At 37.2% G+C, this 26,190-nt stretch overlaps 1 protein-coding gene across 2 annotated transcripts in view; it reads right to left on the reverse strand.

Annotated features, from left to right (window-relative positions):
• ATG4C (autophagy related 4C cysteine peptidase) overlaps positions 1–26,190 on the reverse strand; it is an 88,627-nt gene that overhangs the window by 53,149 nt on the left and 9,288 nt on the right. For both annotated transcript variants that reach the window (XR_004302133.1, XM_032427377.1), the window contains exons 2-3: positions 10,634–10,773; positions 2,044–2,127 (exon numbers count right to left, since the gene is read on the reverse strand). Coding sequence is in view for 1 of the 2 variants with exons in the window: in XM_032427377.1 (XP_032283268.1) it covers positions 2,044–2,127; positions 10,634–10,709 (160 nt within the window). In the remaining variant the exon portion in view is untranslated. The remainder of the gene's footprint in view (positions 1–2,043; positions 2,128–10,633; positions 10,774–26,190) is intronic.

The following is a 26,190-nucleotide window of genomic DNA, read 5'->3' on the forward strand; positions in this document are numbered from 1 at the left end:
GACTTTACTTAAGATCAGGGGATGTCAACAAGGGAATGTCTCATTAAACACGCAGCCTCTTACCACCTTTCTAGCTCCTCTCCTTTCTCCCTCCAGATCCCCACACCTTTCTCCTTCCCTTTATCACCACTCCTAAACCAAAGCAAAATACAGTTGATCCTTGAACAATGTGGGGTTAGGCGCTCCAACCCCAACCCTGTAGTCCATGTATAACTTTTGAGTCCCCGAACACTTAAACTACTTATAGCTTATTGTTGACCAGAAGCCTTACCTGATAATGTAGTCAATTAACACATATTTTCTCCAATTTCCTATATCATGACTAATAATACTATTTAAGATGCTCATATGTACCAGGCACATCACTAAACCCTTATGAAACAGTTATCATTAATACTTAGGAAGAATAAATAATTTGCCTAAAGTAACAACTAATTAGTAAAGAGCCAAAATTCAAAGCACTTATGTCTGACCCCAAAGCCCATATTCTCCTCTACCTATAAACAAATGACATAACTTTTTAGTATTGCATTCAAGAAGCCCCTCCATAATTTGATTCTTTTCAGAACTCTCTCCCACCATACCTACACTGGACATCTCTGTTTCTGAAATATACTCTCTAATATCTTGTGCCATTCTATTTACCTAAAATGCATCCCTTCTTTGTCCATCACCTTGCTATTCATCCTTCAAGAATGCTGTGAGGATTTAATCAGTTAAACATGTAAATTAAATGCTGCCTAGCACATAATAAATAATAAATGTTAGCTGTTATTATACACGACATTTAAAAGGTTTTAGAAAATTGCTGATAAATGATATGCCAAAATAGGTCAACCAAAAATAAAAGCCTTGATAATGACATACTCTCACATACATTCTCTCCTCTCTCTTACACACATACATACACATTCACACTCATACTCACACTCATACACACAAAATCAAGCAAAGACATATAGTAGAAAAAACATCAGTCGTAAAGTGAGACGTAGTCTTGGTTTAAATTTCAGCTCTGCCTGTGTGACTTTGGACAAATTACTTAACTTCTCTAATCTCCTGTTTCCATACTCATAAGGTAAGGATATTTGAATCAACTTTGTAGGCTTGTCGTAAGAATTAAAGACATTTCACAAAGAGCTTAGCATGATGCCTGACACACAGAAGGTACTCATTAAGTGATATAAGTTATTAAAAGAAAATACATAATAATTATTAAAAGAAAACATATGATAATTATTAAGAGGATGAGTAAATGTGGAAACTTAAAAACATCAAATAAAGTCAATTAATTTCAGAAACTGGAGCATCCTTAAGAATTGGAAAATCTAATGGATCGTGGATCACCACATCAAAAACCAATGATGTATTGTATGGTGACTAACATAACATAATAAAATTAAAAAAAAAAAAAGAATTGGAAAATCTACCATTATTAGGTTAACTAAGGTGATACTTTTAATTATTAGCATATACTTTAAAATTATCAGAGAACTTGATAGAGAATATTAAGATATCAATTCAAATAATATTTACTTAGCATTCATACTATTATAAGTCCAAAACTAGGAGGGATATAACAAAAGAGGTCATGATTCTCATCCTCAAGGAGTTTACTAGAAACCCAAACCATATGGCAATATATTTTGTGTTACATAAAATACAGGTTCTTAAAAGAAATATACCAAGACACAGGCATAAAAAGTAGTATGGTGGTTGCCAGGGGCTGAGGGAAAGAGAAGGTTGAGGAGTTATTGTTTAATGGGTAGAGCTTCAGTTTGACAAAATGAAAAGTTCTGGAGCTAAATGGTGGTAATGTTATTAGCAGAACATTATGAATGTATTTAATACCACCAAACTATACATTTAAAAATTATTAAGATGGCAAATTTTATGTTATGTGTGTTTTACAATAAAAAAGTGTAAGTAAGAAACAAAAAGAAATATGCCAAAAGTAGATTAATCTGGAAATAAACCAATGAAAACAGTTACACAATGAATTTCTACAAAGATTTTTAAATGGGTTACAAATTTAGCACTTACCTTCATATTTAAAATGGTAACATTTTCCAAGCAATAATACAGGCGAATTTCTACTAAAATATGTTTTTGTTTTCAACACCCAACCTAAAGGAGAAAAGAGAAAAGTAGTTTTGCAATTAAAGGATTTCAGACTAAGAGTCTAGCAGCATTCCTTTTTCTTAATTTCAAATCATTAATTCTCAACTATAGACACGCATTTTTTTGCAAGAATAGCAAAATATATGGACAATGAACTGAAAATACAGGCCATTTATGTGACATTCATACACAGTTAAGTATTTTAAACACATTCTATCCACATAAAGGACATGAGAAAAGAATTTAATTTTAATTTATTTTCCAACACAATGTTCTGATGGTATAAAACTTAAAAGGTACAAATTCTATTCTAGTTTCTCGGACACCAATCTCTTTTCCCAAATGCAACAAATGTTACCAATTTCTTATATTTCCTTCCATCTTAGATAATTAAATATTTAAAGTAATTGAGTATTCCAATGAAGTAATTTAGGGACAAGGTAACACAATACACTAGTGCTTTTGATAAATGTGGATTGAAGTTTCCTAGGGAAATGTTATAACCCCATCATGTCAGCCACCTGAGGATCTCTGAAAGTAGTGAATAAATCTTTCAGAGATCCTCATCTCAGTTTTCCACCTCCCAATTCCCAATCCCCAACTGTAGTTGCAAACTCTTAATTCTTCCAATTTTCTTCCTACTAAACTGTATGTGTCTAAAAGGTAGTATCCTCTTGTTTTTTTTTTTCCCACGACCCTGAGAGCATGACCTGAGCCAAAACCAAGAGTTGATTGCTCAACCAACTGTGCCACCCAGGTGCCCCTCCTCTTGGTTTTTTATGGTACCATTAATAGTTCTCGATTTCCTGAGAAAAACACTTGTCCATTACATTCCTGAATATTCCCAAGTATATGAAATTCCTGACTGCGAATGGTAGCCTTAAAAGCTGCTTCTAAAATGCAAGAGCATATAAACAGAAAGAATCTGAAATTGGGAGTCAACAGATTTAGGTCTACTCTTTTATTTTTCTTTCCTTTTTTGGGCAGCAAAGCAAAGTTTATTGAGTGATAGTAAAGTTTATTGAATGACAGAGTACAAAGCTACCGAAGAGGGAGGGGAACCAAGAGGGTTGCCATTTATATTGAAGAGTTGTTAGAAAATTTAAAATCAGTGATTCTTATGAAAGTGCCCCCCAAAGTGCTATAATACAAGTAAATATAAAAAACAAATAAATAAAAATGTGTGTTCATAATAAAGATGATGCAAGTATTTGAATTTGCTGGAAAAAAGAATGGAAAATCAAACACACGAATCAGGCTTTCATGCAGCTTGGATTACTGCAATACTCTGCCATCAGTCTTTCTTCACTCTAGCATATGCCACATGTCACTGCCAAATTAATCTCCTCGTGGCTCAGCTTTGATTGGGTAACTCTTCTGCCCAAAAACCATCCTCAGTGACTCATTACTTAACAGATTTATTATGAACTTCTCAGTGATACTAAAGACTTTCCAAAATATGATACAAATTACCTTTACAGTCATCTTTTCTACTACTTTTCACCTATACTCAAAGTGGGGCTTGCTATCTGGGTCATACTATCAAAATGTCCTCCTCAATATCAGCCTATCTAAATCCTACTTCTTCTTCTGGCTCATGTATGCGTTTCTAAGCCATTTGTTCCTTCTCTCACTTGACTCTGATGCTCTTCTCTAAACTCCAATGGGAAGTTAGTATTCACTGGCCACCTACGGTATACCAGGAACTAGGCTAGGCACTTTACAAACATTATGTCTTAGAAATATTATTAGTACTGCACTGGAATGATTCTAATCCCCAAAATAGTAATAACTCCTTCCCGTACAACATCATTTCTAAGGCAAATTTGAAGAACTTCATAAAAACAACCTCAAATAAAAGGAAACAATCTTTAAGGGGGAACTTCTCTCTTTCTCTCTATGCTTTACCCTCTGCCTACCCCCTCCTACCAGTCACCAGTCCTTCCTCAAAAAAAAGAGAAGTTGCGAATCTGATTTCTTAGAGCCTGAGGCACTGCAAGGATCCACATTTTACATGAGCACAGATTATAGTGCTTTAAAGCTCAACCGTCATTCACATGGTGCATACTCTCACTTTTGTACTTCCTGTGCAAATCCTGGCAGGACCTAACCCTCATGATAGATTGACTTCCTTTAATACTCCTTGATGCTAGGTACATAAAGAAGACTCAGAACTTCTGATAAGGTCCAGCCATTTTTCTCTTTTTCCACAGGCATGTCAGAGCTGAATTAGACCAGTATGCCAAGCAACTAGTCTGTATTCTTTTTTCTCTTTAAATTAGTTAGTTTTAGTTGACCAATTTTCATTTTATCTTTTTAAAAGCATTGTAAGAAATATACCACTATCTCTGCCCTAGCTTGTTGATGCTGAACCAGGATGTTCTGGCACACAGAGATTGAAAAATGAAGGATGTAAAATCCATAAAGGTATAGGATAACAGAGCCTGGGGCATAGGAAAGAGCCATGAATAAGAAGTATGATTATGAATAAGTGCTTCTTACACATATTGAAAAATATATATTCATCAGAATTCTTAATACTCAAGAATATATTTTTATTTTATTCCTCAATCTCCCCCACTTTTTACCTCTAAATCTCAATTTATAGCAGCAGGGAGGTGGGACAGAGACAAATTAAATGTCATTATGACCTCTAAATAAAAACTAATTAAATAAAACTAAATAAATTAAGAAAGTAAATTTGGCAAAAAAGCCATTAAATAAATTGACACAGGGCAGTGACTGTCTATGAGGGGTGAGCACTGACCAGAAGGAAGAAGGAAGAAACTTTCTGGGGTGAAGGAAATTTTCTATATATTGATTAGATTGTTAGTTTCATAGTTATACTCTGCAAATTGTATACTTATGATCTGTTCATCTCACTTTATGTTACTTTTCTCTCAATTACAAAAAAAATTAAGAGATAAACCAGAACACTGTTCCAGTTATTTGTTCCTGTTTAACAAACCACTCCGAAACTTAATAATTTGAAACAACTTTTTTTCTTATATCACACAGTTCTGTGGGTTGACTGGGCTCAATTGAGCAGGTCTCCTGCTGGTCTTGCTTGGAGTCTCTAATGTTGTAAAAATCAGATGGAGAGGCTCAACTGAGACACTGCGTTGGCTGATGCTTTATCTCTAATGTAGTCTCAGGGCCTTTCTTCTTTGTGTGGACTCTCCATGTGATTTCTCCAGCTGAGTACCTAAGCTGGTTACATAACAGTTCAGAGATCCAAAACAGAGCAAGCAGAAGTTGCCTATTAACAGCCAGGCCTAGAATTGACACAGCCTCATTTGCATCTCATTCTATTGGTTAATATAAGGCATAGGCCAGCCCAGATTCAATGAGAAAAGAAACAACACAAGATGTGATTAAAGATCCTTACTAAGGACCATCTTTGGAGACTAGCTACCATAAACAAAATATTATAAAAAACCCTATAGTCCATTAAGTCAGCAACTTGAAAATCACAAGGCTTTAAAAGATGTAAACAAGCCAAAGAACACAGAAATAACAGATGATAATGATTTTCTGGAGGATCAGAAATATACAGAAGAAGGATGGTTTACTTACTATTTTAAAAAGGAAGTCAAGTTTACATGCCTCATAAAGTCATGTAAATAAAAGGGGGGAGAGGAGAAGAAAGCAAAAATGAAATAGTTTTATAAGTGAGGTCCACAGTCTTTTAAATCTTAAGTGCTATGCCATTTCGAGTTCCTTCATCATTTCATAATATTGACATTGATAAAAGTAATCCTAAATTATGTTCACTGTTTCCAGAAAACAGCCAGACTGAGGAGCAAGACAGGCTGGGTTTGAATACCAGTTTTAAGAGTTATTACCTAGATATGTGACTACGAATATGTCGCTGAATCTCAGTTTTCTAATTAAAAAAAAAAAAAAAAAAAACACCTCAGAAAGATATCTGTCTCAGAAAGATATGAGATTTGGTGCACCTGGGCAGCTCAGATGGTTAAGCGACTGCCTTCAGCTCGGGTCATGGTCCCGGAGTCCAGGGATCAAGTCCCACATCGGACTCCTGGCTTAGCAGGGAGCCTGCTTCTCCCTCTGACCCTCTCCCCTCTCATGCTGTTTCTCACTCTCTCTCTCTCAAATAAATAAATAAAATCTTAAAAAAAAAAAAAAGAAAGAAAAGATATGAGATTTAAATAAGAAGATACATAAATGATCTACAAAATGCTAATGCACTATGGGTGTTCAATCAATGTTAGTCCTTCCTACACCACCCATACTACACAAACTCTAAGCAAGGAAAATACATAAAACATTTTAGAATGATTTTCACCAATAAAATCAAACAAAAAATAACTACTTTGTAACTTGAAGCTATCTAGAACACTTAGTTACCCTGAACAATCTGTTCTTTAGAGATTAGAGATTACCATAATTTTACTATAGACACTTAAATATCTAGATAAGGAAAACAACACATATGTAAATAATAGGTTAAGTAACAATTCCTAGGATACTACTAAAATGTGTTATCTAGTACCTATATGACAATTTTCAACTTACAAATGAAATCTTCATCACATAACCTATTCACCAGATAAAATGGCTTAAAAAGAGCATAAGCCTCTATTTGCAGATGAACATGATCTTACATACAGAAAACCCTAAGGAATCCACAAAACCTGTTAGAGCTAATAAAATAGAACACCAAGCTTACAAGACACAGGATCAGATTACAAAAAACAACTGAATTTCTATATACCAGCAACAAACAAACTAAAATAAAATTAAGAAAACAATTCATTTTAAAATAGCTTAAAAAAGAATACTTAGGAATAACTTTAACAAAAAAGTACAAAAGTTATACGTAGAAAACCACAAAACATCATTGAAAAAAATTATAAGCCTAAATATAAGGAAAGACATCCCATGTCCATGGATTGGAAGACTTAATATGGCAACACTCTGTTAAGATGGCAATACTCTGCAAGTGGATCTACAGATTCTATATCAAACCTATATCAAAATCCCAGCTGGATTTCTTTTTTTTTTTTTTTTTTTTTAAAGATTTTATTTATTTCTTTGACAGAGAGAGACACAGCGAGAGAGGGAACACAAGCAGGGGGAGTGGGAGAGGGAGAAGCAGGCTTCCCGCTGAGCAGGAAGCCCGATGTGGGGCTCGATCCCAGGACCCTGGGATCATGACCTGAGCCGAAGGCAGACGCTTAACGACTGAGCCACCCAGGCGCCCCTCAGCTGGATTTCTTATAGAAATTGATAAGATGATCAAAAATTCATATAGAAATTAGATTTCTATATGAATAGCCAAAACAATCTTGGAAAAGAAGAACAAAGTTGGAGGAATCACACTTCCCAATTTTAAATTTTACAAAAAGCTAAAGTAATCAAGAGAGTGTGGTACTGGCACATGGACAGATGTGTAGATAAATGGAACTGAATTGCAAGTCCAGAAATAAATCTCTACATCTATGGTCAACTGATTTTAGACAAGGGTGTCAAGACCATTCAAAGGAGAAAGAATATTCTTTTCAAAAAATTGTACTGGGACAACTAAATACCACATACAAAAATGAAGTTGGACTTCTACGTCACATCACATGCAAAAATTAACTCAAAATGGATCAAAGACCTAAATATAAAAGCTAAAATAATAAAATTCTTAAAAAGAAACATAGGTACAAATCTTCATGATCTTGATATAGACAACAGTTTCTTAAATATGATGTCAAAAGCACAAACAACCAAAGAAAAAAATAAATAAATTGGATTTCATCAAAATGTGAAAGTTTTGTGCTTCAATGGACACTATCAAGAAAGTGAAAAGACAATCCCCAAATGGGAGAAAATATTTGCAAATCATACATTTGCTAAGGGATTTATATCTAGAATATATAAAGAATTCTTACAACTCAATAATAAAAAGACAACCCAATTAAAAAAGGCACAAAGGATTTACTTTTTTTTTGTAACTGTCAGCAGTAACAAACCTGGTAACTTTATTTTTTTTTTTAATTAACATATAATGTATTTGTTTCAAGGGTACAGGTCTATGATTCATTAGTCTTACACAATTCACAGTGCTCACCACAGCACATACCCTCCCCAATGTCCATCACCCAGCCACCCCATCCCTCCCACCCCCTTCCACTCCAGCAACCCTGTCTGCCTCCTGAGATTAAGAGTCTCTCATTGTTTGTCTCCCTCTCTGGTTTCATCTTGTTTCATTTTTCCCTCCCTTCTCCTATGATCCTCTGTCTTGTTTTTCAAATTCCTCATATCAGTGAGATCATATGTAATCGTCTTTGTCTGGTTGACTTATTTCACGTAGCATAATACCCTCCAGTTCCATCCACGTCAATGCAAATGGCAAGATTTCATTTTTTGATGGCTGCATAATATTCCTGTGTGTGTGTGTGTGTGTGTGTGTGTATCACATCTTCTTTATCCAGTCATCTTTTGATGGACATCTAGGCTCTTTCCATAGTTTGGCTATTGTAGACATTGCTGCTATAAACATTGGGGTGCAGGTGCCCCTTCGGATCACTACATTTGTATCTTTGGGGTAAATACCCAGTAGTACAATTGCTGGGTCATAGGGTAACTCTATTTTCAACTAGGCATAAAGGATTTAAATAGACATTTCTCCAAAGAATATATAGAAATAGCCAATAAGTATATGGAAAGATGCTTAACATCATTATTCATCAAGGAAATGCAAATCAAACTCAGCGAGATACTTCACACCCACTGGAATGGCTCGAATAAAAAAGATGGACCGGGCACCTGGGTGGCTCAGTCAGTTGAGCACCCTATTCTTGGTTTCGGCTGGGGACATGTGAAATCAAGCCCCATGTCAGGCTCCGTGCTCAGCACAGAGTCTGCTGGAGATTCTCTCTCCCTCACCCTCTGCCTCTCCCACTCATGCTCTCTCTCTCTAAAATAAATAAATCTTTAAAAAAATTTTTTTTAAAACATGGACAACATAGGGCGCCTGGCTGGCTCAGTCAGAAAAGCATGCGACTCTTGATCTCTGGGTTGTGAGTTCAAGCCCCACATTGGATTTAGAGATTACTTAAATAAATAAAAAACTTAACAAAAAAAAAAAGGATGGACAATAAAAAGTGTCGGTGAGGATGTAGAGAAATTGAGACCTTCAAACATGCTGATGGGAATGTAAAATGGTGCAGCCACTTTGAGAAACAGCTTGGTAGTTCCTCAGAAAGTTAAACTTAAGAGTTAACATATGATCCAGCAATTCTACTAATAGGTATATACCCAAGAGAACCGAAAAGATATAGTCACACAAAAACTGGTACATAATGTTCATAGCAGCACTATTTGTATTAGCCAAAAAGTCAAAAACAACCCAAATGTCCATCAACTAATAAATGAGTAAAGAAAATGCGGTATGGCCATACAATAAAATATTATTCAGTCACATAAAGGAATGAAGTGGTGATAAATACATGCTATAATATGGATGAATTTCAAAGACATTATGCTAAATGAAGGGAGTCAGACACAAAAGGCCACAAGTTGTACGATTCCATTTATATGAAATGTCTACAATAGTCAAACCCATAGAGACAGAAAATAGACTGGTGGTTGCCAGGGGCTGGAGAGATGTGGGGAGGAATGGGGAGTAGCTGCTAATGGGTCCAGGCTTGCTTTTACAGGTAATAAAATTGTTCTGGAATTAGATAGTGATGAAGGTGTACAATCTTACAAATATACTAAAAACCCCTGAATCATAAAAGGGTAAATTTTTTAGTATGTAAATTATATCTCAATTTTTTAAAAAATCAATGTCCATAGTTTTCAAAATGAAATATTTCATTATTATCAAGTTATAACTATCTAAATAGCTAGCTGGCCATGCCTTCTAGTGAACCAGGAGCCAACTGTCAATTGTGTTTTACCCAAATTTGCATTATGAAGGGGTTTTGCTAAATGTTATCATTCCTATTTTATGGATATGAACTTCTTCCTGTTGCAACTGGTTCTGCTAAGTAGTTCTCCATCTTTGAAAGTTTCTTCATCTCTAATTTGTTTCTAGTCCAAGGGGGGTTTCAAAACCACCATATGATCCTTATTGGATTTGTTTGCAAACCAAGAATAACTAAGTTAAAAATAAAGGTCTAAGGGTACTCCTAAGAGAAATTCATAGGTATCAGTATGGAAACATTATACTGTCTGCTTTGTGTGTTCAAAGGTCTATTTTGCTTGCTTCCTGGTTGCCTGAAACTGAGTCTGAAAAATTGAGGTATTATCATCACTTAAATAAATTCTGCTTCTGAATGTTCAAAGAAAAAAGGACCACGTAGTATGCCTGAATTTCTAGACAATGTTTATGATGATATGTGGTTCTTTCTTAAGGATATAGGCTTATCCACATTCCTTACAGAAATATTTCATTCAAAGAGAAACTTAAGCAATTGTGAGTGACTTAATAAGGCAGATGATATTTGTCTTCAAATATTTCTTTAGATGTATACAATTTTTAAATGATACTTACTATATTTCATGTTGTTCCAAGCAGATATAAATTTAGTTTTTAGCTTGTCAACTTCATCTGTTCCTGTGGCCTCCATATTCAAATTCTAAAGAAAAAGCCATAACTTGATTGCATTCTTCTGTAAAGTTAAATCTTTAGTACTAAAAGAAAAAAAATTAAAGAAAAATAAGTAATGAGTACATATTATATGGTACAATACTGCTAAAGTTTTACTTATGATTAAATACAATTTGAACTGCAAATGAGCAAACCAATTTCTCATTTTACATAACAGAATATATATATTCTATAAATATTTTAATTACAAAAAACATTAGATACCAAATATACAATAAAAATTATCACACAAAACCAAACAATAATCTCCTCCAAGTACTCACAATTAAGAACAATAAATTAGGGCGCCTGGGTGGCTCAATTGGTTGAGTGACTGCCTTCTGCTCAGGTCATGATCCTGGAGTCCCAGGATCGAGTCCTGCATCGGGCTCCCTGCTCATCAGGGAGTCTGCTTCTCCCTCTGACCCTCCCCCATCTCATGCGCTCTCTCTCTCTCATTCTCTCTCTCTCAAATAAATAAAATCTTTAAAAAAAAACCAATAAATTAGCTTAGTGAAACAACTCCACTTTGGTGCTTGTGAGACTATTCAAGATTTGTTTTATTTGTAATGAGAGAAGGTGGTTTTAAATCTTATAAGAAATGACAACTATCGGGCGCCTAGGTGGCTCGGTTGGTTGAGTGTCTGTCTTCAGCTCAGGTTGTAGTCCCCGGGTCCTGGGATCGAGTCCGCTTCTCCCTCTCCTTCTACCCCACCCCCTGCTTGTGCACTCTCTCTCTCTCATAAAAATAAATAAATAAAATCTTAAAAAAAAAAAAAAAGAAATGACAACTATCTTTAGAATGGAGGATTCCACTTAAACTGATTAAGTCACTACTTTCATATAAAACCTAATTGTTGGGATGCCTGGGTGGCTCAGTCTGTTAAAGCGACTGCCTTCGGCTCAGGTCATGATCCCAGGGTCCTGGGATCGAGCCCCACATCGGGCTCCCTGCTCAGCAGAGAGCCTGCTTCTCCCTCTCCCACTTCCCCTGCTTGTGTTATCTTTAAAAAAAAAAAAAAAAATAGAATGGCTTAGGGGCACGTGGGTAGCTCAGTCAGGCGTGGGACTCTTGATTTCAGCTCAGGCCATGATCTCCGGGTCCTGAGAGCGAGCCCCACATGGGACTTTGCACTCAGTGGAGAGTCTGCTGGAGATTCTCTCTCTTTCTCTCTCCCACTACCCCTCCCTTCCCACTCCCCCGCCCCGCTCACACATGCAGTCTCTCTCTCTCAAATAAATAAATCTTTTTTTTTTAATTTTTTTATTGTTATGTTAATCCCCATACATTACATCATTAGTTTTAGATATAGTGTTCCATGATTTATTGTTTGTGCATAACACCCAGTGCTCCATGCAGAACGTGCCCTCCTCAATACCCATCACCAGGCTAACCCATCCTCCCAACCCCCTCCCCTCTAGAACCCTCAGTTTGTTTTTCAGAGTCCATTGTCTCTCATGGTTCTTCTCCCCCTCCGATTTCCCCCCCTTCATTCTTCCCCTGCTGCTACATTCTTCTTCTTCTTTTTTTCTTTCTTAACATATATTGCATTATTTGTTTCAGAGGTACAGATCTGAGATTCAACAGTCTTGCACAATTCACAGCGCTTACCAGAACACATACCCTCCCCAGTGTCCATCACCCAGTCACCCCATCCCTCCCACCCCACCCCCCACTCCAGCAACCCTCAGTTTGTTTCCTGAGATTAAGAATTCCTCATATCATTGAGGTCATATGATACATGTCTTTCTCTGTTTGACTTATTTCGCTCAGCATAATACCCTCCAGTTCCATCCACGTCGTTGCAAATGGCAAGATCTTATTCCTTTTGATGGCTGCATAATATTCCATTGTCAAATAAATAAATCTTATTAAAAAAATAGAATGGCTTAAATCTACAACAGAAGATGTTTTCTTACTTTAAAATAAAAATAAATGTAGCTTACAGATATTTGTTTTATAACTGACTTGAGGGAAAATTGAGATGTGCAATATAATCTGAAAAAGGAACAAATTATACCTTAAAATGCTTGTGCTTATTTGCAATAATTCAGATAGTTTACTTATCAAGAAAAGAATGCTGCACAGAAAAAAAAGAATGCTGCACAGAACACTGCCCTTTTAGGGTTATAAATATCTACTCAAAAGTACTGATACATTTATTTCTCTAACAATAGACATTCCATTTTATAATATGTACTAAAAGCTACTAATGATACAGTACAGTTGAGGCAGGAGAAAGCATGGTCCACTGGAAAAATATTAAAAGTCAATGTGACTAGAGCACAAAAAAATCCAAAAAGGGGGCTTGAGATGTGGCTATAGGTTTGACCTGGGCCAGAGCACACACGGCCTTGTACACCATGCTAAGAATCTTGTTGTTTATCCTAAGAACAATTGGTTTCAAACAGGAATATTAGAATCTGATTCTGTGGGTCTGACTCCCAGAGCAGCACAAAGAATAGATTGCAAAGGAGAAGAGTACATGATTATAGAGTTCACCAGTACTTTACAGGACTAGAAGAGAGATGATAATACCTTGGAATGGAGCAACAGAGAGGGAGATAAATAGACATTATAAGGAAATGTGTCAAAAATTCAATGTCTTGGTGATTAAATGAATACAGAAGGCAAGAAAGATAGATATGCCAAAGATACACCCATGTTCCTGGCTTGTGAAACTAAATAAAAGGTGCCAACCATTGAAATAGGGAGCATCAGAAGAGGTTCAGGTTAGAGAAGGAAGATCATGAATTTAATTTATATATAGTTTGAGATGTCTCTGAGAGATATATTAAAGAATCATCCATTTATTTAATTATTCAATATGTTATTGCCAGGTACAAGGCAATGCAGATACAGCTTAGGACAAAAGCAGTGAAATACTTCCTCTCATGGAGCTTAGATTCTAGATATATTCTAGAGAGGCCAACTAGGCAGTTGGATATATAGATCTGGAGCTTAAAGGTGAGGTCTGAGCGGGAGCTATTCATTTGAGAACTGCTGATGTATAAATGAGAATTAGAGCTACAAACATGTTCTTCAAGGACTTTGCCTTACGTTTACACCTTCAGCCTTGAGAATATTCAAGGCCCTTCAAGAAATTACATCTGGGGCGCCTGGGTGGCTCAGATGGTTAAGCGTCTGCCTTTGGCTCAGGTCATGATCCCAGGGTCCTGGGATCGAGTCCCGCATCGGGCTCCCTGCTAGGCGGGTAGCCTGCTTCTCCCTCTGCCTCTGCCTCTCTCTCTCTCTCTCTCTCTCTCTGACTCTCATGAATAAATAAATAAAACATTAAAAAAAAAAAAAGAAATTACATCTGCCCTTTTACTTAGCTTCCTCTCTTGCCACTCCCTTACTGCACCATTCACTGAAGCCATTTTTAATATTAATATTAAAGCTTCCTAAACTGGACATGCTTCCATGTCTTTGCATGTGCCGTTCCCTCAACCTAGAAGGCCTTCCTGCTCACCCTCACTTTTTGACTACCTTATTATCATGAGTCTCTAAGACCCAGCTTGTTTCACCTCCTCTGGTCAGACTTGTAAGATTTCTACCCAACTCCATACCTCAAACTAAAAGAGATGTCCCGCTCTTAACTCCCATAGGATCCTATGTCCTCCTCTATGATGGCATTCATCATACTGTACTGTAATTACTTCTTACCTCTTAAACTAGATGGTCAACTTTTTGAGTGTCCTTGAGTTCTGCCTGGCATGTGATTAGTTCTCAAATTATGTTTATTAAATGAATCAGTGAATAGATAAATTAATAAGGTATATCACTAGTAGCACTTTTACAAGCTGTAAAAGTCTATCAATTGGAAACTTTGTCACTGACAACTAGAAATTTTCCTCCAGAAAATTGCGTAATTTAACAAAATTTGGAGAAGTACAGAGAAAGGTTTATAAAATGTGCATCCACATGAATGATTACATATCCATTAAAAATGTCTCCAAAGGGGTGCCTGGGTGGCTCAGTTGGTTAAGTGTCTGACTCTTGATTTCAGCTCAGGTCATGATCTTGGAGTCATGAGATTGAGCCCCACATCGAGCTCCACGCTCAGCAGAGAGTCTGCTTGAGATTCTCTCTCTCCCTCTTCTTCTGCTCCTCCCCCTGCTGTGTGCACTCGCTCTCTCTTGCTCTCTCTCTAATAAATAAATGGGTTATTTTAAAGATTTGATTTATTTATTTGTCAGAGAGAGACAGAGCACAAGTAGGGGGAATGGCAGACAGAGGGAGAAGCAGGCTCCCTGCTGAGCAAGCAGCCCAATGCGGGACTCAATTCCAAGACCCTGGGATCATGACCTGAGCCAAAGGCAGATGCTTAACCGACTGAGCCACCCAGGCATCCCAATAAATAAATGTTTTTTTAAAAATGTCTCCAGGGGCACCTGGGTGGCTCAGTCAGTTAAGCATCTGCCTTTGGCTCAGATCATGATCTCCAAGTCCTGGGATCGAGCCCTGCATCGGGCTCCCTGCTCAGAGAGGAGTCTGGTTCTTTCTCTCCCTCTGCCCCTTCCCCCTGCTTGTGCTCGCTCTTTCTCTCTCTCAAATAAATAAAATCTTTTTAAAACATAATTAATTACAAATAAATAAATAAAGTGTCCAGAAAGTTTGTGATAATGGGGAAACACTGCAGAATCTAAAACTTTATGCATCATATGATACTAGCTGGAGAAGTGGCAGGGGAAGAGTTAGAAAGAAATCAAAAATTGACAAGTTTCTCTGGATATAAAATTGTGTGTGGTTATTTTTATACCACTATTGCCCACCTTTTCTAAATCTTATACAAAGAACAGATGTAATTTTTAGAATTTAAAATTTTTATTGTTGGGGCAGCTGGGTGGCTCGGTTGGTTAAGCGACTGCCTCGGCTCAGGTCATGATCCTGGAGTATCGGGATCGAGTCCCGCATTGGGCTCCCTGCTCAACAGGGAGTCTGCTTCTCCCTCTGACCCTCCTCCCTCTCATGCTCTCTGTCTCTCATTCTCTCTCTCTCAAATAAATAAATAAAATCTTAAATAAATAAATAAATACATAAAATTTTTATTGTTAAAAAGCCACCAACCAGGGTGCCTGGGTGGCTCAGTTGGTTGAGCGTCTGACTTCTGGTTTTGGCTCAGGTCATGATCTCAAGGTCATGGGATTGAGTCCCGCATCAGGCTCTGCACTCAGATGGGAGTCTGCTTGAGATGCTCTCTCTCCCTCTCCCTTTGCCCCTCCCCTTGCTTTCTCTCTCTCTCTCTCAAATAAATAAATAAATCTTAAAAAAAAAAATAGCCCCCAAAAAGTCACCAACCATGAGTCTTTTAAATTTAAAATATTTAAAGTAAGAGAATATACACACGTGTATTTTCTTTTTTTTTTTAATTTTATTTATTTATTTGAGAGAGAGAGAGCAAGAACAAGGAGGAGAGGCAAAGGGAGAAGGAGAAACAGACTCCCCACCGAGCAGGGAGCCCGACACAGGGCTCAATCCCAGGACTCTGGGATCATGACCTGAGCCGAAGGCAGACGCCTAACCAACTGAGCCACCCAGGTGCCCCCTTGTATTTTCTTTCTAAGTCAGAAAGAAAGTAGGTAATGGGGAATACTTTGGTTCAAACAGTTTGCAACATTGGTTACCAGGAATACCCTAGACAGTCCTTAGCAAGAATGTAAAAATGATCCCTTAAAGTGGTGGGAAGAACATAAAGACAAAGTAAGATATTTTGTATGGGGAAAGTCTGTACCTTAGAAAATGGCTCCTAAATAAATAAATAAATAAATAGCCAAGGTAAGATGCTGTGACAGATTCAGAAATTAATAAGAAAATTTTCTAACCTCAAGGAACTTAGAGTAGAATAATTTGTTAGGTTACTCTTTTATTATTACTATTTTTCCTCAAAATTCCTGCTTATTGACTATTTACTCAGAATAACTATACCCCCAAACATGAAACATTTAAAATGTTTTTGTAACATATCCTTGACTATGCTCTAAGAATACTTTTATTGCCATTGTACATAGGGTAGATCAGAATAATAAAATTAGGGGCGCCTGGGTGGCTCAGTCTGTTAAGCGTCTGCCTTCGGCTCAGGTCATGATCCCAGGGTCCTGGGATCGAGCCCCGCATTGGGCTCTCTACTCAGTGGGGAGTCTGCTTCTCCCTTTACCTCTGCTCTTTCCCACCCCGCTCATTCTCTCTCACTCTCTCAAATAAATAAATAAATGATCTTTAAAAAAAAAAAAAAAGAATAATAAAATTATTATTATAAGGTCAAACTAGTTAAGCTGTTGCTAGTTTAATAATTCATATACAGTTGACCCCTGAATAATGCACAATGCAGGGGTTGGGGCACTGACCCCCTGTTTAGTGAAAACCCATGTGTAACTTTTGATTCCCCCAAAACTGAACTGAATGTCTCTAATATACGAAGAGCTCCTATAAATCAATAAGGGAAAAAACATCCAAATAGAAAAAAAATCCAGGCACTCTAAAAGAAAAAGACCAATAAACATAGGAAAATATTTTCAAACTTATTAAATCTAAGTAATGCACATTAAATGAATTTCATACTTTTTTCATCATCATAAGAGATGAAATTAATGATCCTGAAGAAACAAGCATTTTACATAATAATTTCTCAAATTAAAAAGTCCATGAGTACAGAGAATATGTCTCGTTCACTACTGTATCCTTATACCTGGCACACTGGTGTGCTAATAGACACAAATATCTGATATATTATGGTATATACATATTATGACATAGATCTATATTTATTACCATTAAAAGATATCCAGGGAGCATCAAAATATTTAAGGCAAAACTTGCTAAAACTGTGAGAAGAAACAGATGATTCCTCTATTAAGGCTGGAGGCTTTCATACCCCTCTAACAGAAGAAATACAGGGCCAGCAGGCAGAAAATCAGTAAAGACAGTGTTGAATTAAATAGCACCACCTATCAACTGGACATAATTGACAGACTACTTCACTCAACAAAAACAGATTACACATTATTCTCAAGTTCACATGAAATATTCACCAAGATGGACAAGATTCTGGGCCATAAAACACCTCTTAACAAATTTAAAAGAACAGAAATCATATAATATTTGTTCTCACTGAAATGGAATTGAACAAGAAATCAGTAACAGAAAGTTAGCTGGATATTTTCCCAAATACTGGGACATTAAACAAAATACTTCAAATAAGACAAGGCCAAATAAGAAACCTCAAGAGAAATTAAGAAATGTTTTCACCTGAATGAAAATAAGAATACAATTTAAAATTTGTGAGATGCAGAAAATTCCCATAAAAGTTACATATATTAGAAAAGAGGAAAGATCTAAAATCAATAATTTAAGCTTCCACCTTAGGAAACTAGAAAAAGAAGAACAAATTAGGGGCGCCTGGGTGGCTCAGTTGGTTAAGCGACTGCCTTCGGCTCAGGTCATGATCCTGGAGTCCCAGGATCGAGTCCCGCATCGGGCTCCCTGCTCAGTGGGGAGTCTGCTTCTCCCTCTGACCCTCCCCCTCTCATGCTCTCTCTCTCTCTCATTCTCTCTCTCAAATAAATAAAATCTTTAAAAAAAAAAAAAGAACAAATTAAATCTAAAGTAAGCAGAAAAAAAAGAAATAATAAAAATTAAGGCAGAAAGAAAGAAATCAGTAGAGAAAATCAACAAAACCAAAGCTGATTCTTTGAAAAGATCAGTGAAATCTATAAGCCTCTAGCCAGGCTAACTAAGAAAAAGAGAGGATACAAATGACTAACATCAGAAATGAAACAGGGGACATCACCACAGATCCCATGGACATTAAAAGGAGGATAAAGGAGTATTATGAACAATTCTATGCTTGCTAATTTGATAATTTAGATGAAATGAAGCAATTCCTTTAAAGACATAGTTTGCCGAAACTCACACAAGAAATAGACAATTTAATTCGGCCTATATCTATTAAAGAAATTGAATCAATAATTAATAAACTTCCAAAAAAGAAAGCATCAGGCTCAGATGATTTCACTCTTGAATTCTACCAAACATTTAAGGAAGAATTTATACCAATTCTCTACAATCTCTCCCGAAAGATAAAAGCAAATAGAATACTTCCTAGCTCATTCCATGAGGTCAGAATTACCCTAATACCAAAATCAGACAAAGCCATTATTGGTACTGGCAAAGGAATAGACAAATAGATTGATGGAACAGAATAGAGAGCCCAGAAATAGATGCACATAAATATAGTCAACTGATCTTTGACAAAGAAGCAAAGGCAATACAACAGAGCAAAGACAGTCTTTTCAATAAATGGTGCTGGAAAACTGGACATACACATGCAAAAAAACAAAAAAAAAGGAGGTAGAATAGATCATACACCCTTCACAAAAATTAATTCAAAATGGATCGTAGACCTAAATGTAGAACACAAAACTATAAATGTCCTAGAAGATAACATGGAAGAAAACCTAAATGACCTATAGCATGGCAATGACTTTTTAGATACAGCACCAAAGGCACAATCCCTGAAAGAAATAACTGGTAAGCTGGACTTCATTAAAATTAAAAACTTCTCTGTGAAAGACAATGTCAAGAGAATGAAAGGACAAGCCACAGACTAGGAGAAAGTATTTGCAAAAGACACATCTGCTAAAGGACTGCTATCCAAAATATACAAAGAACATTTAAAACTCAACAATAAGAAAATGAACAGGGGTGCCTGGGTGGCTCAGTCGTTAAGCGTCTGCCTTCGGCTCAGGTCGTGATCCCAGAGTTCTGGGATCAAGCCCCGCATCGGGCTCCCTGCTCAGCAGGAAGCCTGCTTCCCCCTCTTCCACTCCCCCTGCTTGTGTTCCCTCTCTCGCTGTGTGTCTCTCTCTCTCAAAAAAATAAATAAAATCTTTAAAAAAAAGAAAAGAAAATGAACAACCTAATTTTAAAATGGGCCAAAGACCTTAACAGATTCACTTCACCAAAGATATAGAGATGGGCAAATAAGCATACGAACATATGCTCCACATATGTTATCAAAGATATAGAGATGGGCAAATAAGCATACGAACATATGCTCCACATATGTTATCAGGGAAATCAAATTAAAACAGAGATACCACTACACACCTATTAAAATGCGCAAAATCCAAAACACTGATAATACCAAATGCTGGCAAGGATGTCAAGCAGTAAGTACTCTCATTCATTGCTGATAGGAACGCAAGATCTTATAGCTACTTGGAAGACAGTTCGGCAGCTTCTTACAAAACTAAACATACTCTTAGCATATGATTCAGCAATTGGGGTCCTTGGTATTTACCCAAATGAAATAAAAACAATCCATACAAAAACCTGCACATATGTTTATAGCGGTTTTATTCATAATTACCAAAACTTGGAAGCAACTAAGATGTCCTTCAGTAGGTGAATGAATAAATAAACTGTAATACATCCAGACAGTAGACTATTACTCAGGCACTTAAAAGAAATGAGCTATCAAGCCATAAAAAGATATTAAGGAAAACTAAATGTATATTACAAAGTAAAAGAAGCCAAACTTAAAAGACCACTGTATATCAAACTGTATGATTCCATCAGTACGATATTCTGGAAAAGGCAAAACTACAGAAATAGTAAAATGATCAGTGTTTGTGAGGGATGGGGGCAATAGGGGTAAAGAATGAGTAGAAAGAACACAGAGGATTTTTAGGCAATAAAACTATTCTCTATAGTACTACAGTTGTAGATACAGGTCATTATACATTTATTTACACCAAAAGTGAACCCTAATGTAAACCACGGACCTGGAGTGATAACAATGTGTCAGTGTAGGTTCAACGGTAACAAATGTACCACTCTGGTGCGAGATGTTGAGAGTGGGGAAAGTTCTACATTTTGTTAGGAGGTATATAGAACTCTGTCTGCTCAATCTTGCTATGGACCTAAAATTGCTCTAAAAAAGTAAAGTTTAGGGGTGCCTGGGTGGCTCAGATGGTTAAGCATCTGCCTTCAGCTCAGGTCATGATCTCTGGGTCCTGGGATGGAGCCCCACCTCGGGCGCCCGGCCCAGCGGGGAGTCTGCTTCTCCCTCTCCCCCTGCTCATGCTCTCTCTCTCTGTAACTCTCTCAAATGAATAAATAAAATCCTTTTATAAATAAATAAAATAAAAAATAAAAAAGTTTACCTAACTTTATAGAGGGTGAGGAAAAGGAAGAGAGAATAGCATGAATATAATTTACACACCTATATGCATATATACTCTACATGTGTATAGAGTTGCACACACACACACAAATATGCAAAAACCATGTCCAGAAGTCCATGCTAAAAGAGGAACTAAGAGATGAAATGTCATCGTTTCTTTATTTTTTGTACTTTTCGTTATTTAAATTGTTTACATTGAATGTTTACATTGAATGTTTACATTAAAATAATATTCAAAAATAAATTGCTGAATTAAAAACTGAATACAGGAAATTACAAATGCGCCTGAAACTGCTTGACTAAGAAACCTACAGAGAAGACATTCTATTACAAAATCCTAAGCAGCTTCTAAGAAAGATAAAATGCTGAGACAGTGCTTTTTCCTTTTTAAGATAAACAATTTTATTCTTCCGGTTCTTAAAGACATCAGATTCAGCTATTTAGTCATGTAGAAAATGTAACTTCCTCAATGCAATCCCCTAGGGCAGCTCTGGCTAAATAAAATGACTTGGAGGATATCCCTAGTTAATTCATAATTTTTTTTCTCCTTAAAATAGTAGTTAAGATTTAGAAAGAGGAAAAGGAATAAATTAATAATTGAGTCCATTCAGTCTATTAAAATGTCTTTTTTATAGTTGGTGAGATAAGCCAAGGAAAGGCAAGAAAACAATACTTTTAGTTTAACTACAAATGAGCAAAAAACACAAATGAAACCACAATGAACTTTAAGGGCAGTAGTACCATTAAAAATTCTAAACTATCCTCACCCACAAATTCCCTTTCCAAAAGCTTTCCTGATTTTTAAAAAATTAGAAATGAATTAAAATTCATTCTATCAGGTATAAAGTGATGATTTACCCATTACCTAGTATATTTCAATCTCTTTTGTTATCTAAAATACCTGGTTTCAGGGCACCTGGGTGGCTCAGTCGGCTAAGCAGCTGCCTTTGGCTCAGGTCATGATCCCAGGGTCCTGGGATGGAGCCCCGCATCGGGCTCCCTGCTCAGCAGGAAGTCTGCTTCTCCCTCTCCCACTCCCCCTGCTTGTGTTCCTGCTCTCGCTATCTCTCTCTCTGTCAGATAAATAAATAAAATCTTTAAAAATAATAATAATAAAATAAAAAAAACCTGGTTTCACTGCTCCAGTGATCAAACTGATAGGCCAAAATTCTTGTTTAGTTTATGTAATGTCAGAGCCTTAGTCTAGAAAACCATCAAAATAACATTCTTCACAATTTCCACACACCTTTTTTTAAGATTGTATTTATTCATTTGACACACAGAGAGAGAGGCAGGCAGAGGGAGAAGCAGGCTCCCACTGAGCAAGGAGCCCGATGCGGGGCTCCATCCCAGGACCCTGGGATCATGACCTGAGCTGAAGGCAGACGCTCAACCAGCTGAGCCACCCAGGCATCCCTCCAAACACTTTTAAGAAGGGATTTATGGTTAAAAAAATGGGGAGGGGGGGGATTTATGGTTTTTTCTTTTTTTTTTTTTAAGAAGGGATTTACGGTTATTTCCTAAACTTTAGAGAAATTAGTAATTTTTTCAAGTAGACTTTCTTTATTAATGCATACTACAATAAATCTTACCATCCACCATTCCCATATTTCTGTTCACTGCTTACCTTCTGACAAATCCATTTTAATTAAAAAATAGCAGTAAAGAGGAGAAATCTCTATTTTATTTTATCTTAGTAAACATAAAGCTACCAGATGAGGTTTATTCCTCAACTTTACTGTTAATGATGTGAAAAGCAGAGTGAACATTAAGCAGAGTTCTTTTGGAATGCAGAGCTGCAACACTTGATATGAAAATCATCGATTGAGACCCAGATGTCATTTTTAGAGAGTCACTTTTCTAACCATAACCATGCATTAAGACAGTCGATAAATTATTAACTGATAAATGTAAAGGGTACTCAAATCAATGTCCTTGAAGGGCAGATGAAGGTAATCAGCCTCTCCCATAGGGCAATAGATAGAAGAATATTTTATCCACTGAGAATTTAAAGCCCAGAAAAAGCTCCTGACAGAACTTTAGGGACTGACTCTACAGAATATATCTCAGTCACATAGTACAACCGACAAAAACACTGCAGACTTACAGGATTTGCGTATGCTTGGGCATCTTCCCCAAATGGTATTCTGCAGCAAGATGAAATATAGATATTGATTTAGAATTTTTTATGTGCTTTTAGCTATACCATCAAATAAAATGAACTGTGAGGTCCATTCTAAGTTTTCACCTACTGTAACCTTTTCTACCTGCTTGCATTTTTAGTAACAAATATTAATCCCTTGTCTGACCTTGAATGTCTCTCAGTATGCTGGCGTGTCATCTGTGCTCTCTTATTTCTCTTCATCTCAGTTCTTTGCAGAAACATCAATTACCGTATCCATTTCTTTTTCCCTCTTTTCCTATATTTGCCAATCTCCTATCTTCATACACTGAACGTGTAGTCTAAAAATGTTGTTTGTAAACCCAGCATGTTTATTTCTTTTAAAAAGTCACAAATACGGGGGCGCCTGGGTGGCTCAGTCAGTTAAGCGTCTGCCTTTGGCTCAGGTCATCATCCCGGGGTCCTGGGATCGAGCCCCACATCGGGCTCCCTGCTCAGCGGGGAGCCTGCTTCTCCCTCTCCCTCTGCCTGCTGCTCTGCCTACTTGTGCTCTATCTCTCTGTCAAATAAATAAATAAAATCTTTTTTTAAAAAGTCACAAATATGAAGAAAGAGAGAACACTGGTAGCATTTATTTGGATTGTCTTCTTTCAGAGCTAGGGGTTTGGCAAAGTAGATGGCAGTAAGAAGTAAAGATAAACGATTGAGCAAAGGAACAGCAATATAATAAGGGCAGGACTCACATAATCGGAAACTGGCTTTTTTTTTTTTTTAAGATTTTATTTATTTGACAGAGAGAGAGACAGCAAGAGAGGGAACACAGGCAGGGGGAGTGGGAGGGGGAGAAGCAGGTTTTCCCGCTGAGCAGAGAGCCCAATGCGGGGCTCGATCCCAGGACCCTGGGATCGTGACCTGAGCCGAAGGCAGACGCTTAACCACTGAGCCACCCAGGCGCCCCAGAAACTGGCTTTTAAAAGAGGGATAAGGGGCACCTGGGTGGCTCAGTTGGTTAAGCGGCTGCCTTTGGCTCAGGTCGTGATCCCAAGGTCCTGGGATTGAGCCTCACATCAGGCTCCCTGCTCATTGGGGAGCCTGCTTCTCCCTCTCCACCCCCCACTCATTCTCTCTCTCTCTCGCTAACTCTCTCTCAAATAAATAAATAAAATCTTAAAAAAATAATAATAAAAGACGGATAAAAGAGCTGATAGCAAAAAGATTAATAAGGGACTAATAAGATAGTTTTGCCTCAAGGATACAGCTTATAAACATTCTTACAACTCCTCAGGAATACACCCTCCAGTTAAAAACACTAAATCAATGCACAGCTACTTTACAATGACAAATAAAATGTACTACTTATGCATTATTCTCTTAAATCTAAAAATTAAAAAGAAGAAACTAAGTACTGAGCGTTCATTTACCCTCACACGTGACTTGTACCAAGGTCCTACAATCAAAAACCTCCATTTGAGGGGCGCCTGGGTGGCTCAGTCAGTTAAGCATCTGCCTTCGGCTCAGGTCATGATCCCAGGGTCCTGGGATCGAGCCCCGCATCGGGCTCCCTGCTGAGCAGGGAGCCTGCTTCTCCCTCTCCCACTCCTCCTGCTTGTGCTCTCTCTGTCAAAATAAATAAATAAAATATTAAAAAAAAAAAAACTCCGTTTGTGCAGCACGGAATATTACACATTCACAGACTATAAAGTTGGTCATCATAACAATCTAAATGGGATATAAGGAGTTTAAATGACTTCAATCACTTACTTAAAATTATAGTAAGAAGTATTAATGAAATCTGGGCTGTTTTAAGCATTCCTTGATCTCCTTGATCTTATCTCTAGGAAGCATATAATATTTACTCTAGTTTGATAACTAAATTTTAATTATGTCAGGTAACCTCTGATGGGTCCAAGGTAACTATGAATGGTTGGAGCCTCCATACTTTAAAATGCAACTTTGCAAGTGGTAAAATAAGCAGTCTGCATAAGAAGCAACATACAGGGTTAAATTATTTAATCATTAACAAAATTAACCTAACCTCTACAAGAACTGAGGGATGTCAGAATCTCAGGACTGAAAGGGAATTTACAAAGTACTTAGTTAACCAGTAAGTAGTAATATTAATAACAGGTCTTAACCATTTTCCCATATAATACATTCCAATCTATCCCTAATCTCCCCTAACCTGTGAACAGTGAAAGAAAGCAGCGAAAGAAAATGTGTAAACTTAAAAGATTGAAAAAAATATCACTCCCATCCCCAGGAATCTAATCTGCTATCTGGTTCAAACTCACTTACTAATCATTAATTGGGTTCAACCACCCATACAATAGCAAGATCTCCTTTACAACATCCTAGCCAAGTGCATTCACCCAGCCTCTGAGTGAACACCTCCAAAACAGAGTTCAGTGCTTAATGAGTTCTGTACTGAGCTAAAAATTCAGCTGTAAGTTTAAAAGCCTGATACTATTTTATTTAAACTATTTTTCTTTACTAACATAACTGTTCTAGAGTATCCACATAACTATATTATTCCAGCTAATTTTAAACAATTTCACTTGCTTGAAAGACATTTGGAACCAAAAGTCCTGTGACCTTATAATTTCCACCAACTGGTCCTGGTTGGGCCTTCTGAAACTAATATGTCTTCCATTTGATAACCCATCAGATATCTAAAGACCTCCAGGGGCGCCTGGGTGGCTCAGTGAGTTAAGCATCTGCCTTCAGCTGGGGTCATGATCCCAGGGTCCTGAGACTGGTCTCCTTGCTCAGTGGGGAGTATGCTTCTCCCTCTCTCTTTGCCCCTCCCCCTACTCATGCGCAAGCACGCGCTCTCTCTCTCTCTCTCTCTCTCTCTCTCTCTCGTGCGCACGCATGCGTGTGTGCTCTCCCTCTCAAATGAATGAATAAAATCTTTTTTAAAAAAAGTAAAAAAAAGTAAAGACTGCATCATCTCTTCTCCACATTAAATACACTCAATTCCTTCAATTAGTCAGAAGACTGCTATATGAGTGGTAATGAGGACCTCAAACAGGATACTGATCAGGGGATAAGAAATGACATATAGGGGCGCCTGGGTGGCTCAGTCGTTAAGCATCTGCCTTCGGCTCAGGTCATGATCCCAGAGTCCTGGGATCAGGCCCCGCATTGGGCTC

Source organism: Phoca vitulina, unplaced genomic scaffold, assembly GCF_004348235.1.
Source record: "Phoca vitulina isolate PV1807 unplaced genomic scaffold, GSC_HSeal_1.0 scaffold2, whole genome shotgun sequence".
In the NCBI taxonomy this organism is placed as follows: domain Eukaryota; kingdom Metazoa; phylum Chordata; class Mammalia; order Carnivora; family Phocidae; genus Phoca; species Phoca vitulina.